Consider the following 17264-nt stretch of genomic DNA (forward strand, 5'->3'; position numbering starts at 1 on the left):
TATTTTTTGAGACAGGTTCTCACATTGTAGCTCTGGCTGGCCTGTAACTCACTATGTAGACCAGAATGGCTTTGAACTCACAGAGATCCACTTGTCTCTGCCTCTCAAATGCTGGGATTAAAGGTGTTTCCTACCATGCTTGGCTAGATCTTACTTTTATTTTATGTAAAGAAGTGCATGTATGTATGTGTATGCATGCGTGTCTGTATATATGTATGTGTTTATGTATGTGTATATATGTAGATGTATGTGTGTCTGTATATATGTGCATATGTATATATATGTGTGTATGTATGTAGATGTATGTGTGTCTGTATATATGTATGTATGTTATGTATGTATGTATGATGTGCATAACATGTGTGCAGTGCTCATAGAGACCAGAAGAGGGTGTCAGATCCCCTAGACTGGAGTTAGATTCACTGTGAGTCATCACATGGGTGCTGGAAACTGAATCTGGGCCTTCTGCAAGAACAAGTGTTTTTTAATCACTAAGCTATCTTTCTAACACTTGTACTTATTTTATTTTTAAAAAGATTGGTTTTTACTATTCTAAAAGTATGTGTATGTGTGGCGAGGGTTGTGCTCCTGTGAGTGCAGTACCCACTGAGGCCAGAAGAGGGCGGCAGATCCCTCGGAGCTGGAGTCACAGGCAGTTGAGAGCCACCCAACATGGATGCTGGATTTGGAACTCAGGTCCTCTACAAGAGCAGAACAAGTTCCCAACTACTGAGCCATCTCTCCAGTTCACTAGGACCTATGTTTGCTTGTCGGTGTGTTGGTTTTTAAGCTGTGTGTGGTGGTACACACTTGTGAGCCTGTCCTAGGGATGCTCATTTTGGAACAGAGGAACTGTTCAGGCCTGACCCTGTCCCTGGGCCTGAGGTTTGGGCTGTTACCTTCAGTGGCCTCTGTTCCCCTCAAACCACCTGCCCCAGGGCTGGAGAAGATGGCCCATCAGTTAAGAGTCCTTTCTAATCTTCTGGAGAGACTGGGTTTGGTTCCTAATACCCACCTGGGCAGTTTACAACTGCCTGCGATTCCAGTTTCAGGTGAGCTAACGCCCTCTTCTGGCTTCTGCAGGCACTGCATCCACAAGATGTACATACAGGCAAACACGCGACACATAAATAAAAACAGGTAAGACTGTCAACATCTGCCCCTTTGAAGCCATGTCCTGCTCTGTTTTACTTTTCCTCATGTCTGTCCTTCAACAGTGATGTCACTACTTGTTTCCAGGCACAGTTCCATGGTTGCCAAGTGAATGACTGGCCCAGCCCACATCAGATCCCAGGCCCTTGGCTTCCTCCACTATTTTTTGTTTGCTTAGCTACTTATGTTGTGTCTGTGTGACACATGTCCCACAGTATGCACGGAGAGGTCAGAGGGCATTTGCAGGAGCTTCCTCTCCTTCCACCTCGTTGACTTAGTCTCTTATTATTTTTACTGTTCCGTTTCCTGTTCCTGCAAATTTCCAGATGACTCTCCTGTCTCCATCTCCCACCTCACAGTGCAGAGCCTGCAGACACATACCACTGTAGCCAGCTTGAACTTAGGACATCAGGTTTGTGCAAGCCAGCACTTTGCCTGCTAAGCCATCTTTCTGTCTTCCACCCGCTACTCTGTAAAGAGCACAGCCAACCTCTCCCATTCGTCTGTGGTCCCACAAGCAGCCCGACGCTGGGAATTTGTTAGGCATGGAATTTCTCAGGCGGCCACTCCCAGTGAGCAATGAGCTGGCTCTGGAAGCTTGGGTGGAGCCCAGCACCTTGCAGAAAAGCCCTGCAGGGCTCCCAAACACACTAGTTTGAGAACAGGACTCTCCCCCATCCTCCCTCCTCCCGAGCCTCCTCCCCTTCCAGCTCTTTTACACACTAACCCCATCACTCCAGTAATTCGCCATTGGGATGAGCGACCTGTCGCTCCAGTGTGTTTATCCTTCTGATGCCTGGCTCAGCACTCCTGCAGCTTCCCCCAGAGCTCTCTGCCACCCTCTCCATCCTCACCTGTCACCCTCACTGAAACTGAAGCTCTCCGTTCCCTGTGCGCTAACCCCCCACTGCCTACACCTAGGAAGCTGGGAGCTGCTGGAATGCCATGTGTGCCCATCCCTCCACATATACATCCCTGCTGAAGTCACAGCCTCTCATGGTGACTCTGCAGGGCACTCTCCCTCACACCCTCTACTCATCCCCAGAGACCTCACCCCTGCCTCAGTCTGCAGAGGAAGCTGGGGATGCGAAGATGGAAGCAGACACAGGCTGGAGTGCATAAGGTGACTCAGTGTTAATGGGAAGATGTGGGAGGTTCAAAGCCAGGGACTGACCCATCTTTGGAGCACGCTGCTCTGAGAGCTGGGAGCACTGGCTCATGCTTGCAACCCCTGCTCTTAGGAGGCTTAGGCATGAGAGCTAGGATTCCAGGCCAGCCCAGGCTACACAGCAAGACTTTGCCTCAAAGGCAAAAGAAATTAGCAGAGGGTGGAGAGCTGTCTCAGAGGTTAAGACCACTTGCTACTCTTACAGAGGACCCTGGTTCAGTTCCTGGCACCCACATAGTGGCTCATGTCTACCTATGATTCCAGTTCCAGGGAGTCCAACACTCTTCTGGCCCGCACGGGCACTGCATGCATGCAGTGCTTATACATATGTGGAGGTAAACTTTCAAACATTAAAAAAAAACTTTAAAAAGTAATTGTAAGAAGAAGCGACTTGTATGTGGGCCTAGAGGTACAGGCCTATAATCCCAGCCACTTAGGAGGCATGCACAGAAAAGTAGCTTTAATAAGACTCTTGTCTGAGAGAGAGAGAGACAGAGACAGAGAGAGACAGACAGACAGAGACAGACAGAGAGAGACAGACAGACAGAGAGAGAGACAGAGAGAGAGAAGGAGGGGAGAGGGAGGGAGTGCAATGGGAGCACTTGTCTAGCCTGTGTGAGGTCCTGGGTTCAATCTCTTGTATATAGGAGGGAGAAGAAAAAGAAATTCTATGAATGAAACACAACTTGATGTAGTCTCTGGCCGAGAAACCTCAAATTAGTTGGGTTTTCAAGTGGGCTGGTTATCCATGACCTATAAATGCCCTATAAATGCCGCTGACCTATTGAGGCATAAATATATCACTTTAAAGAGGATTAAGAATCCATAACGGGGAAGCATAGCTTGAGGTGTGTAACAATAGTAAGGATTTGCAGACGACAGGGCTAAGCATGGAGCAGGGCATGCGCCGAGAGCCCTGGGGATTGCAGGCATGCACCGGTGAGGTACTGAGCGCAGCCGGGCCTTGAAGCCTCTATCGGTTTGCATGCTGCCCTCCTGCCTTGCTGAGTTGTCATCTCACTCTGGGCTGCCAGCAGTGGGCCCACCAGAGCCTCTGTTCCCTTTGTTGACATTGTTTATCCGGAGGACGCCTCCCCCAATCAAGACTCGTTTTTTCTTTTTTAAAAAGACTTATTTATTATATATGAGTACACTGTCACTGTCTCAAGACACACCAGAAGAGGGCATCAGATCCCGTTACAGATGGTTGTGAGCCACCATGTGGCTGCTGGGATTTGAACTCAGGACCTCTGGAAGAGCAGTCAGTGCTCTTAACCACTGAGCCATCTCCAGCCCAAGCCTTTCTCTTAATGAGGAAAAGAAACCGAAAGAAGGGAACAGGGAAGGAGGTCTGAATACACTGAAATGAGCACACGCCTGAGTTCAAAGCTTTTTAAAAATAAAGTTAGGATTTAAGTATGAGTACGCGTGTGCATGCTCATGCCACTGCACGTGTGGAGGGCAGAGGACAACTTTGGGAGTTCTTTCCTTTTGTGTAGGTCAGAACAAACTGGTTTATTTCCAGTTCCAGGAAACGAACTCAAGCCAGGCTTGAGTGGCATGTGCCTTTACTTGCTGAGACATCTTCCTGCTCCCTGCCCCCCACCCATCTTATATTTTTTTGAGGCAGGGTCTCGCCATGTAGACCTGGCTATCTTGGAACTCATTAGCAGATCAGGAGGGGAAGAGATCTGCCTGCCTCTGCCTCTCAAGTGCTGGGATGAAAGGCGTTCATGGAGACGCTTGCTATAACCTCCTTTTGTGAGACGTACTTAACTGCAGCTCAGGCTGCCTCAGACTTATGATGTCCTCTTGCCTCAACCTCCGCAGTGCTGGGGTTACAGGTGTGACCCCTACACTTGGCTCACAGCCTCTTTAGGGTTTAGGTTTGCCTCTGCCACTCACCTGAACTTAAAACCACCATTTCTTAACTCCGGGTTTATTTTTCAACTGAGTGACTAAGAAAGCAGGTCCTGTGTTCCAAGCCTCAGCTCTCCCTGTTTAAAGGGGTCAATGACACATCTGCTTTACTGCTGTAAGGAGTAAATCAGATAGCAGTGTACATGACACCCCCCCCCCCCCCCCCCCCCGGGAGAGACAAGGCGTGGCATAGTGTTTATCATGGGCATACTGCATGTGTCCCATCTGAAGAAAACCTCCCAGCCACGCTCTAGGCTAGTCTCTCCCTCTCTTCTGGGTGGTTCTTGACACATAAACATCACATCACTGCCCTGGAGGCATCACTACCAGTTGACGCTATTTAGTGACTGTCTCTACGAGCTGCTTTATCTAGACCTTAATAGGTAGGTAGTTCCCTACATCCCACTGAAGTATAACCTCTGCTGTGGTAGGGTTAAGTATCTTGCCTAGACTAGCTTTGAACTGTTGGCAATCCTCCTGCCTCTTTTTACTATGGCTTGTCTATCTACGTCACTCCCTTTGAAAGGACAGAAGCTTGGTATGGGATTAGCTTAATTTTTATCGTACCTACGAGCAACTTTAAACAAGCTCAACATGATTATCATTAATATAGAAAAGTATGCAAGAGAAACCAACAGCATACTGAAGGACCACACCCTAACAAAACAAGCTTACCTTCTCTCTCCTCCCAGCATTCCAGGATACATTACCTTGTTGATGTCAACAGGCAAAACCAGGCAAGCTTTATGGAGCCTGAAGGCTCACACCTGACACCCTGCTCTTCTGGGGTGAGGCAGGGCTACAAGTTCAAGGCCAGCTTGAGTTAATGGTGTGACCCCATCTTAAAGGGATGGTTTGGCAGGTAAGTTCATACTGCTCTGTCGGAGGACTGTCTTCTACTCCCATCACCCACACCAGGCAGCTCACGCCAGCTTCAGGAGATATGACACCTTTGGCCCTGTGCACATCCCCATGCATATAGAATTAAAAACAAATCTTTTTTTTTTAAAAGATAGTTTTTTCTGTGTGTGTAGTGTCTTTATTTTAAAATTTCACCTTTACTTGTAGTGTTGGAGTATGCATATGCAGAGGTGACAGGATGACTTTGGGGCGCTTTCTTCCCACCATAGGGTTCTGGGGGTGTCTGGCTTTGACAGCTGTGTCTTATCCAGTTCACATCCCACCAGTGTAAGATTTACTGCATAAATGGCTAACTTAAGTGACACAAGTGGCTTACGGGTGTTCATCTGTCCATCCACTGAAGTGGTTTGTGAGCATCAGTCCTGGGTGGTGAGCATTTGTCCTATTGACTTTTACTGTCTGTAAAAGAAAAAGTCCTCAACTCTTACGTGTGGTGTGTAGCTTTGGACCTTTTTAGAATCACCCCTTTCAGATAAAGGTGAGTCATATGGCTGCATTCCTAGGCACAGCATTAGGCCTGCTCCTGTCTGACCAGCTAGTTCCTGATCTCGAGACTTACTCCCGGGGTACGTGTGAATGACAGCCAACACCTGAGCAAGAGGCCACAGACAACGGGGCTGGGATTCTTCCTATGGCAATGAGTCTAGCACACAAGCAGTATACACTCAGAGCACTGACACAATGTCAGGCCAGGCAAGTCTGTTTAGAGGACAGGGAAGTGAAGGAAACCACACAAGACACAGGCCTCCCCAGACTGCAAGAAACAGCAGAGCCCATGCCAGCTGCTCTACCTCAGCCAAAGCTGAGAGCACCAAATGCTTCACCCCAGTGCAGTTTTACACAGATAATTAGGTCTCTTCACACAAGGCAGGGACACCCACCAAACAAGAGCGCTTACCTGGGAGCAACCGAAGGGCAAACACTTGTGCCCACAGTATGTGCAATCCACTGGTTCTATGTAATCACTGGATACCACTGTCCTCGGGGCAGAGCTCACTGATAAAAGCTTGATGAATGAATGAATCACAGGACAAATGCTACTTAATTGCTTGAGAGCAGAGACTCACGGCGGGGGCCATGGGCAGCTGCCCTCCGGGGCTCTGGGCTACGGCAGTTGTGTGTGTGTCATGGTGCTTGTTCAGTTTCCGAAGCAGAGGGCTGACTGTCACCAGGCAGCACACGCTGGCTGCACGAAGGGAAAGGCCACATTTTAAACAGCCCAGCACGCATTCACCCACAAGTTGTTTGGAACTTCAGAATAAAAATGTGTGTGCAAAAGGTATACCAGTCATTTTCTGTTGAATGAACAAGTAAACATTTAAAATGAGCAAAACCAGCCAGGTACGGTAGACACAACTTTAATCAAGAATCTTGGAGGCAGAGGCAGGTAGATCTCTGTGAGTTTCGGGACTAAAAATGAATGAGTGAATGGATAAATACAAACAAAATAAAAGTTAGCACAAGCTAATAAGAAGTCAGCGGTGCAGCACAAGTGTTTATATCTGGTTCTTTTGTTCTGGGTTGTACAGAGTTTGCTGATGTTTGTTCAAAGGGAACATAAGTACTGCGGTCTGCTATAGAGAACAGATACAGTGGTTGCTCCCTGAAACCCAGCCTGCTCCTGCTTGGCTGCCCTGGTGTGAGGACCCAACAGAGCAAGGGCAGGGGGCCCTGATTCCCCTCTCCACATAGCACACACCAGGCCTGCTCAGTTCAGATCCTGGCACAGCTGCTGTCTCTGAGGCTTATGACTTGCTTTCTTCTTTCTTCTTGGAAACTGTTTCCCACATCGGCTCCTTGATGTGCTCTGGCAACTGCTGTATCTGTGTCTAAAACCAGAAACAAAGCAACCTGGAACGCAGTGTTGACTCTGAAATGAACTCTGCCTATGGCCTGCTCTGCTGACCTCTTAGCCCCTCACCTTGGAGGGCTTTTGAGGAGAAAAGGAGAATAAAGGCCAGCGTGTAAGCTGTCTGATCCCCAGTGACCTCCGAGTGAGGCCATGCTGTAGCCCCCAAGTCTCAACAACTATTAGGGAGACTTCTAAGGCAGCTCAATGAGGACTTGGGTGATGGGGGGCCCAACTCTGTGCCCAGTGTAACACAGGCCCTTTCCTCTACAGCCAGGACAAGGCCGGATAGTAAACAACCCAGTGAGCCCTCGTGAGGCAGAAATTCAAGCCATACCTTTGTTACTTCCATGGCCACCCCTTCAGGTAAGTTTCGCTGGATATATTCCAGGTAGACATTGGCTGTGCATCCGGTCAAATGTTTCAGCTAAGACAGAAAATTAAGATGTCTTGCTACAGTGCCAGATCATAGATCTGAGGTTCTTTTGTCCTTTTTAAGTGAGGAAGCTGTTCTAATAAATCTTTCACAGAGTCTCATTTTAACATGTGTAGGAGGCTGGATGGTTCAGTGGTTACGAGCCCTGGCTGCTCCTGCAGGACTCAGACTAAGTTCCCAGCACCCACCTGAAGCCTCATAACTGCCTGTAACTTCAATTCCAAGGCATCCAGTTCCCTCTTCTGACCTCTACTGGCCGTAGGCATCCATGTGGGGCCAACAAGACCACTCAGTGGCTCAGGGGTAAGGCCCGACCTCTCAACCCTGACAACCATATGCTCACGTGCTAAAGAAAGAGCTGACTGCCACAAGTAGTCCTCGACCTTCCCACATGGGTTATGACATGGGCCTCTATCTATAGCCACAAGTAAATAAATGTGTTTGTCAAGACAGGGTTTCTCTGTGTAGCCCTGGCTATCCTGGAACTTGCTCTATAGACCAGGCTGGCCTCTTAAGTCAGAGGTCTGCCTCCCTTTGCCTCCTGACTGCTGGGATCAAAGGCATCCCTCATTACTGCCCAACAGAAATAAATAATTTTTAAAAAAAATTTTTATAAAAAGGTATAAATTCCAACTAAATTTGATGGGGTTGTGTTGAGTTTAGCCAGTGTACCCTGTACACTGTATGCCTGTACTGTGCTTTCCACATGTATATGCACGCGTGTCCTAGTGACAGCTGACAATCACTAGGAACTATTTCAAGTGCTCCACAAAGCCTCAGTTCATTTCCCACTGATCCTAGGAAATGGGTTCTGCTCTTACTCCCACATTATAAATGATGAGTCAGGTACGTGTCACACAGGCAATAAGCACCAGGACCTGATGCTTTGCCGTCAGTCTGACCCCAGAATGCAAACTTGAATCATGGCAATGGTGACCCAGGTAAACGTATGAACAATCCACAGCCAGTGTTTGCGCCCCTGCTGAGTATCACTGCGAGGGAGATCCAGTCAGCATTCGGGAAGTGATTGTCTATGTGGCTTTAAAATATATATGCATACGGGTGTTTTGCCAGCAAGTATGTCTGGTGTTCTCAGTAGCCAGAGACAACACTGGCTCTCCTGGAATTGCTGTTGGAATTGGAGTTATGGATGGTTGAGAACCAGCCTGTGGTTACTGGGACTTGAACTCAGGTCGTCTGGAAGAGTAACTGGTACTTTAACCACTGACCCACTTCTCTAGTTCCTTGTTTTGTCTGAGACAGGGTCACTATATGGAGAGCCATTTGTCCTGGGATTACAGGCGTATTCTATCACCTCTGCCTGGAACTGTGACATCTACTTTTACTTTGCTTTTATTTGAGACTCGTGTGGCCCAGAGTACTACTGAACGCACTATGCCAAGGATGACTCTGAACTCCTGATCCTCCTGCCTCCACCTCCTAAGTGCTCGTGTAAGCTTGGGTAAATGGTATAAAATATTAAGTAAGCTTTTGAAGTGTGAGCAGAGATCCCTTCAGTACTGTTTCCCTGTGCCATGTTCACTGCTGAGCCATCCTAACGTCCACACATGAAAAGGATGGCTTTGGTCCGCTCTTCTGATTAGACAGCTTCTACAGAACAAGCGCCACTGTCCAGACCCGGTAGGGATGGCTGGCTGAAAGGGAGCTGACTGGGCCACGGCAGAGTGGAGGGGCGTGCCGTGCTAACGTCGCTGGGTGCTCCAGAGGCAGATGCACCCACCTCCAGACATCTGTAGAGCGTCCTCATCTCGTACTGGACTCTGTGCTTCTTGAAGATGTGCACCGACTTGAGGAGAGTGAAGCGCTCCACCTTCCGTGGCGGCTCATGTCTGTGGTGGAGGACAGGACAGACCGAAGCTCAGGGAGGCTCCAGCAGAGTCACTGTGCCAAAGCATCGCTCAATTACAGGCACTGCCTGCCATTTAGTGATCCCATGTGTCAAGCCTCATCTGTAACAGCTGCTGTCACAGAACTCAGGCCAAGATAAATACTGCAGACAGCAGGAGCACCTTTTCCCACACCCAAACAAGCAGAGCCATGCAAGAATGTGCACACATGCACATCTGACGCTCGAGCACCGCGTATGTCAGTTATGAACTAACGACAGTGATGGACGTAAGTATAATGTCTGCTGTTCCAGGGTAATTTATGGATAGACTGCCAAAACCTTGGATGAGCCCTGTTCAGCACATGAGGCAGTGACTTGGGTGCTGCATGAAGCTCTCCTTACAGGAAGCTCCCAGGGAGGCAATGTTGCTCAGGGTGGTTGCACAGAGTGGAGAAATCAGCCAGTGAACCATCATGTGTGAACAGTGCCTCAGAGCCTCCCTGCCTCACAGAGATCCCAAACAGGAGGCTTCCTGAGCTTACTTACATCAGTGCAATTTCTAGAAAGGGTTTCTTTATTCTTCATGTTCTAGTACTTAACAATTCGAGCAGACAGGAAGCAACACTACTTGTCAGGATTACACAGGACAAGCTTCAACGTCACCCATGAATTTACCCTACTTTACAAGCTCAGACCTACCTGAGATCCCAGTCAGGTTCCTGCTCATCACATAATGGCAGACAACAGGTCAGATTAGGAAAGGGCATACTCACACTTTAATAGAAATGCCAAGTTCTTTAGCAGCGAGCACAGCAAAATACTCATAACTGTCTAATACAGCCTTGTCATGGGCCTTCACTAAAATGGACAGGCGTTTGTACAACGTGTCTGGCTCATCGGAAGTGGTTATCTAAGATAAAAAAGACAAATTTTGGTTTCAGTTCTTATAATATTTATATCCAGCAAATTTAACATATTATTGTTCGAATGACTCAGAGTTTACTAATAAATGAAGAAAATGACAGGCAATGTCTTAAAACTACTATCTTGACCACTCCCAGTGCCACACAGACCTGCAAAATGACCTTCCAAACCTGAGAGTTCTCTGAGGATCACACAACCTTCAAGGTCACTACAAAATCATGATAAATGTCCCAACTCAATTATTACTGAGCTGTAGATTTCTAGTGAGAAGGGTCTGAGGGTCTGCTACCAAGCGACCCAGTTAGAAGGCCAGAACTGGAAAGCTCCCCACTAGTGGCTGCAGTGAGAGGTGTGTGGGTCCCTGCTCCTTCGAGCACTCATGCTTAAGGTAATAAGCGTGTGCTAAAGATCTTTACATTTCTACAAGGAAAATCTACGAAGACACAAGTTAAAGTGCTTATGAATCGTAAACACTGCTATAGAAGTGTTAAACACTGTAATTGGTGCACAAAGCCCAGCTCACTCTACTAACCCCTTTTATGACGAGCCTATTCATGTACTTATTCATGGACGGCTGGCCTGTCTTCACACAGAAATTACTCATGTCTAATTAAAACTTTATGACACCGGCTGGACCTTCCACACCAGTACCCAAAGACCTTAGAAATAATGGGCTTGGCATTTCTGACTTCTTCCAAGAGGGGAATTATCTTTGTTTCATTCACCATTAGGCTGGGAAACGTTATTACTAATCCAGTGAGTCAGGGTTAAAGTCCTTCACCCCTGAAAAGAGAGCCACTTAGTAACCAGAAGACAGACATCTGTTCTCAGTTATCCCAAAAAGAGGCTGGGAAGGCAGGACTGACTGGCCTTTATGTCAGCTGAGGACAGAGAGAGAATGCACAGCGCTATGACATGTTCTATTTGATCTCGTAGGGCTTTACTTATTTAAACTTTTGTGGTGTTTAGAGAGTGCTTTACGCATCAAGACCCCCTATTAGGTTTAAAGTTATTGATTGCGAATTTATAACAAGTCTTAAAAGATTTCTGAAGATGTCTTGTGAGGCCATTATCAGTTTAGCTTGGAATAGTTGGACATTTAACACCACAAGGTCAGATTTCCCAGAAATCCTTAGGTGGCCAGAACAAGTAGTAAAGAGATCGTGTGTATGTATGTGTGTGTGTGTGTGTGTGTGTGTGTGTACACATAAGTACACGTACATGCAGCATGGCGGGCATGAGGAGTCTGAGGACAACTTCTTGCTTCTATCGCATGGAATCTGGGACATGAACTCAGGTTGAGCCACCTTTCTGGTTATCTATGTTACTATTAAAAATAAAACATTAATTGTATTTGTCTGTGTGTGTGCTCTGGCATACACATGAAGGTCAGAGGACACTTGTGGGAATTGGCTCTCCCTTTTCACCATGTGGGTTCTAGGGACTGAGCCAGGACGACAGGCTGGGTGGTAATCGCCATTACCTGCTGAGTCATCTCACTGGCCAGGCCATATATTTTGGAACAGGGTCTCACACTGAGCCTGCAGCTTGATGACTGGACTAGACTGCCTCACAAACTAAGTGAGAAGTGGAAAGACTTAGAGGATTTAGAACTTTAGTAAGAACTGAGTGGTGACCTGTAAGCTTATCACTTAACATAAGGTTGGAGGACTAGGAGTCCAAGGTCATCCTTGGCTACATAGCTAGTTAGAGGCTATCCTGGGCTAGACAGCATCTGTCTTAAATGCTATAGGGCCACACAGTTACTTGTGTATTCCCAGCCTTTGTCCCAGTGACAGCTGCTTCAGTGTGAACCGTGCAATGCACAAGCCCAGGCTCAGAATCCACAGGAAAGCTTGAAGGTCACAGAAAGATTATTTTCCTAGGAATCAATGATTCAGCTCACTAAATATCACACTCCTGAAGTATGCTGAGCTAAGAGCAAGAGACTGCTCATTACCACGTTTATTTACAGTAAGTGATGATTTCCTTTAGAACTTACTTGGATAGCATGAAAAATAGCCCAGAATCTCCCAGGGACGTCACAATCTATACTGTGCACTTACTGGTAGTCTACAATAAAGAAGCATATGTGTTTGGGAAATAGGCATGAATGAAATAGCCAGGAAAAAATTGAAATCAATGTAATCCCTTTTGTTGTGGCTATTTTTTGAGCTGAGTTACATGTAACCTAGGCAGGCCTTGAACTTTCTATGTAAATGAGAATATTCTACTTCTCACTCCTAAGTGGTGGAGTCACAGGCCTACCATGCCCTGCTCTGCTCAATGGGAGGTACCTACTGTAGGCCTGGTCAGATCCTTTGGGACATCCACATGCAGGGTGGACAACGGTATCCACTTCACACTGGCGTTGCTGTGGGAGACAGAGGACCCTCAGTCACACAGAACAGAGATCTGTTTTCCAGCATGATTAGGCAAATGCAGTTCATACTTACAGCAGGAGGCCACCAGTTCTGACTGGACTGCTCTTAGAACCATTCAGAGATGAATTCCCCAATTCCTAAAAGAATGGAGGGACAAGTGTCAGAAGTAAAGTCTGTTCCCAGAGCACAAGTCAGAAGGTACACGGCACCCAGTAAAGGTCTCAATCTTTCAGAGGAAAATACTGAGCATCAAAATGACCAAATTAGGTTGAATTCAAAACAAAGTCCTGGTCAGTGGAGGCACACGTCACCTTAATCCCAGCACTCAGGAGACAGAGGCAGCAAATCTCTGAGTTTAAGGCTAGCCTGGTCTACACAGCGAGTTCCAAGACAGCTACACAGGAAAATCCTGACTTGAAAAATCAGAAAGCAAATGAACAAACAAACAAAAACAAAGTGTTTACTGCTCTTAGGAGCCTGGAGCAGTTCTCAGCACCCACACCTACCGTAACTCTAGCTCCAGAGTGTCTGGTACCCTCTGGCCTCCATGGGTGTCCACGTGCATGTGATAGACAGACAATTTACATGGGTACACAAAAGACACATGAATTAAAAACAAAACCAGAAATGACTCAGCTAGGCATACTGGTATATGACTCTGATCTGAGCACTTTGGAGGTGGAGTAGGAAAAGCCAGTTCAAGGACAGCCAGATGCACAAAGGATTCATTTGTTCCAGAAACAAAATAAAGAAGAACAAAAGTCTTTTAAAATTACATGCATTTTAAATTTAATCTGTATAATTTAATCTTTGCTTGGCTGAAGCACCTTGCTTGTAAATTACCTAAAATACAGCACACGTCTATACCCATCATTACCTACCTCAAGTGGCCCTAACACAGCACTGCACAAATCCTTTAAGTGAGCGCCCCCTTGTGGAAAGGAGGCAAAGGGTACTGATCAGATCTTATGGTTTCTTAGCCATACTTTAAACTGTCCCCAGGATTGAGTGTAACCTTGAAAGTAGCAGTATACATTCTTTAAAAAATACAACAAAGATGGAAGTAACGGGGGGGGGGGGGGGGGGGGGAGGGCTGTAAAGGAATTATAACAATTGGCAATGAGTCTGTGCTCAATGTAGTGAATGCATTTAACCCTGGCATTTCGAGGCAGGAGGATCTATGAACTGGTGGCCAGCTTGGTCTACAGAGCAAATTCCAGAACAGCCAGGATCCCATTGAAAAACCTTGACTCAAAGAAAGCAAACCCAAACCACCCCTTGTTTTTGTTTCCTGGCTCTTATGCTGTGAGACATGTTTTCAGCCTTGCTTGGCTTACAAGCAAGGACAGCAGGCTCAGTGCAAGAGCATGTGTCCTCACCCACACACTCAGTGAGGTCAGTGACCCAAGTGCTAAGAAGCACGATGCTTCCAGGTCACATTCTTTCCGCTGAAATAGTTCCACTGACTCTGAGGTGCGTGCCTAACCACCTGGCCTCCAACTGGAGAAACAAGGATGGCCTTGAACACCCAATACGGTCTACCCTCACCTTCCAAGGGTTTGCTGGGAAACACTACATGTAGCTTTAATTTTTTTTTAAGGGCTTGGGTGTGTACAGATCTGGCTGGATAAAGTTTTTCTCACAAATGCAAATAATTCTGTCTCTAGCATCCTAGTTTTCCTTTTAAAAAGTCTACATTTGCCTGGGTGTTTCTACATGCATATACATGTATGTGCAAGTGTTTGGGGGCTAAAAGCTGTTGGAGGTCATTCTTTGTCATCCTCTACCTGCTTACAGTAGGATCTTGCTGGTCCCAAGACTCAAATTTTCTTGGCTACAGTGGACTTTCTGCGAACCCGTCTTGGTAGCCTGGTGCTGGCACCTGAGCCCCAGACTTCTTAACTACTTCTCATGTATTTTTCTTAAGGTCAGTGGTTATACAAGTGTGGGCCAGGACTGTCCATGAGTCCTTAAGATACTCTCAGGAGGCCTGAAACCAAAACTAAGACATTACTCAAGACTTTTCTGCTTTCTTTCTCTGGCTGGTGTACAGTGGAGTCTTTCAAAGCTGTGAGTTGTACTGTATGATAAAAGATGGTATGCAAAAATAAACTTGAGAAAAAAGCTGCCTCTGCTATGAGGCTACATACTAAAGCATTGCTCTTCATCAAACTTGCTTTTGCTTTGGGAAGTAGTTTTTCTAAAGTGTCAACTATTTACCCTGTGAAGACATCAAGGCTGGAGTGACAGCTCAGCAGTTCGTGTAGAGAACTTGAGTTCCACAGAAGGCTAAAAATGGGGTTCAGTGGCAGAACCTTTATCTGGTGCTCGCAAGGCCCTGGGTTCAATGTCTAGTATGAAAAACAAATTCTTTTTAAGGCTACAACTTTTGATCCTCTTGCTTTGACCTCTCAAGGGCTGGTATTACAAGTGTGGGCCACTATCTCTGGGTTAGTGCCACTGTGGATCCAACCCAGGGCTGGTTTTAGGCATTAAGCCCTCTAGCAACTGATCTACAGTCTCAGCCTTTGCTTTTTTTTTTTTTTTTTTTTTTTTTTTTTTTTTTTTTTGTTTATTTTATGTGAGTACACTGTCTCTCTCTTCAGAGGGCATCAGATCCCATTACAGATGGTTGTGAGTCACCATGTAGGTGCTGGGAGTTGAACTCAGGGCCTCTGGATGAGCAATCAGAGCTCTTAACTGCTGAGCCATCTCTCCAGCCTTTGCTTTTTAAAATTCGTTTCTTTTTGGAGACAGTCTCAATATGCAGGCCAGGCTAGTGGGCAATTTTCCTCATACTTTACAAGCAATACTACAGTGTGGACCGCCAGGTCCAAGTTCTCAGCTTCATTTTCAAAACTAAATGACCACTGAGAAGAGTCACAAAGGTCACGAGGCCAAAGTTCTTGAGAACTGTCTAGTTTTTTGTTTGTTTGTCTATTTTAATTTTTTTGCCACAGGATCTCAATATGTAGTCTGGCTGTCTTCGAACCCTGCCTACCTCCCAGTGCTCTGGTTCAAGCCATGCGGACTCCAGGCGAGTTCTCCTTCTTCAAAGAACCTCATGAAGGAGATCTAACCCACTCCCCTGACCTCAGAGCCTTTAGGGTCGATCTCCAACCCCTGGAGAGGAGGAGGACGTCTCAATGTAGCTCCACTCGAGCTTTCCGAGTCCAGCGCCGGTTCAGCTCCAAAGTATCCGAGTATCCCTTCTTGTCTGAGCTCAAGGTTTTCATTACCCTTTCTAACGTGAAGGGAGGGCTTCTGAACATGTTTTTCTCATCTTTTCCGCTCTGACATTCTAAAGTTCTCGTTCCCGTCCTGTCAGTTTATGTTGAGTCCCTCGAAAGAAAATCTGCCCTTTTCTTGCCACTTTCTAATAACAACTCTGGAGGAAGACTCCGAACCGGCCAGGCAGAGGGTGGCAGCGAGACTCGGTGACGGCGTCTTCGGCCGCCGGGATCCCCCGCCCACCCCTTTACCTGCTGTAGGCGCCGGCACATAGCCACACACGCTGCGCGCGCCGCCATCTTGGTGCCCTGACCTCCCAGGATCGCTTCCGGGGTCACAGCATTGTTTCCCCACCCCCAACCATAGAGTTCGAAAAAGAGAGTGTCGCCTGTGTTCTGGCACTGAAACAACCATAGAGACGTGACTTCTAGAAAAAAATTTTTTAATTTCTACTTTATTATTTATTTACTTATTTATTATTCACTCATTCGTTTACATTTTTGAGTGGATGCGTCGCTAGATAAACTGCCAGGTTCTATCTATATGTTATATATCCTAATATCCCGTTTGGCTTGGGTGGTTTTGCTTAGAGATAAACACAACAAAGCACATACTTGGAAGGGAATCTGCGCCACTACTGAGTCCAAATTCTAACATTTTTCCTTATTGCAAAAGCCATCTTGTTCTTAAACTTTATTCACACCGTCGGAATGCCAGGCTTGTTAATGGATATTTCTAAGTTGTGTTTTTCAAAATGCTTTCCCGTGCAATTTAACATAATGGAAGCTCCACACATAGGAGCTCTGGTTTCTCTTCAGGTGAGTGACTTGATCAAATTTCTTCCATACTCTGATCACATTTTTTTTTTTTTTTTTTTGCCAAGTAGAAATGAGGACAAATTATACTTGCAGTAGAAGATTAAATGCTACATGATAAATGTCATCCTGAATTTGTGGCATCTCTTCTGCATCCTGGGCCTTAAGAGATTATTGGGGAAATGAATAAGGATCAGCTTAATAGGATGACACGAAGTATCTGTCTTAGTTAGCGTTTCTATTGCTGTGAGAAAACACTGACAGAAAAGCAAGCTAACGAGAAAAGGGTTTATTTAGTTTACACTTCCAGATCATAGTACATCACTGGAGGAAGTCAGGACAGGAAGTCAAGCAGGGCTGGAACCTGGAAGCAGAAGTGGATGCAGATGCAATGGAGGGGTCCTGCTTACTGGCTTGCCTCTCCTGACTTGCTCAATCTACCTCCTTATAGAACCCAGGACTACCAGCCCAGGGATGACAGCACTAAGTGGGTTGGGCCCTCCCCAGCAGATCACCAACTGAGAAAAGTTGGATCTCAAGGAGATATGTCTTCACCTGAGGTGCCTTCCTCTCCAATGACTCCAGCTTGTGTCAACTTGACACACGAAGCCAGCC

The 17264-nt window shown here is 46.5% G+C and overlaps 1 protein-coding gene across 1 annotated transcript; it reads right to left on the bottom strand.

Annotated features, from left to right (window-relative positions):
* Nucleotides 1-6509: 6509 nt before the first annotated feature.
* MRPS10 (mitochondrial ribosomal protein S10) lies at nucleotides 6510-16148 on the bottom strand. Its single transcript, XM_080917346.1, has 7 exons — nucleotides 16086-16148; nucleotides 12676-12740; nucleotides 12521-12593; nucleotides 10069-10205; nucleotides 9188-9296; nucleotides 7348-7437; nucleotides 6510-6990 (listed from the first exon to the last, which is right to left on the bottom strand). Exons 1-7 carry the CDS (start codon nucleotides 16131-16133, stop codon nucleotides 6907-6909), a joined length of 606 nt encoding a protein of 201 aa, XP_080773472.1. The 5' UTR covers nucleotides 16134-16148; the 3' UTR covers nucleotides 6510-6906.
* Nucleotides 16149-17264: the final 1116 nt, after the last annotated feature.

Source organism: Micromys minutus, assembly GCF_963924665.1.
Source record: "Micromys minutus genome assembly, chromosome: 5".
In the NCBI taxonomy this organism is placed as follows: Eukaryota; Metazoa; Chordata; class Mammalia; order Rodentia; family Muridae; genus Micromys; species Micromys minutus.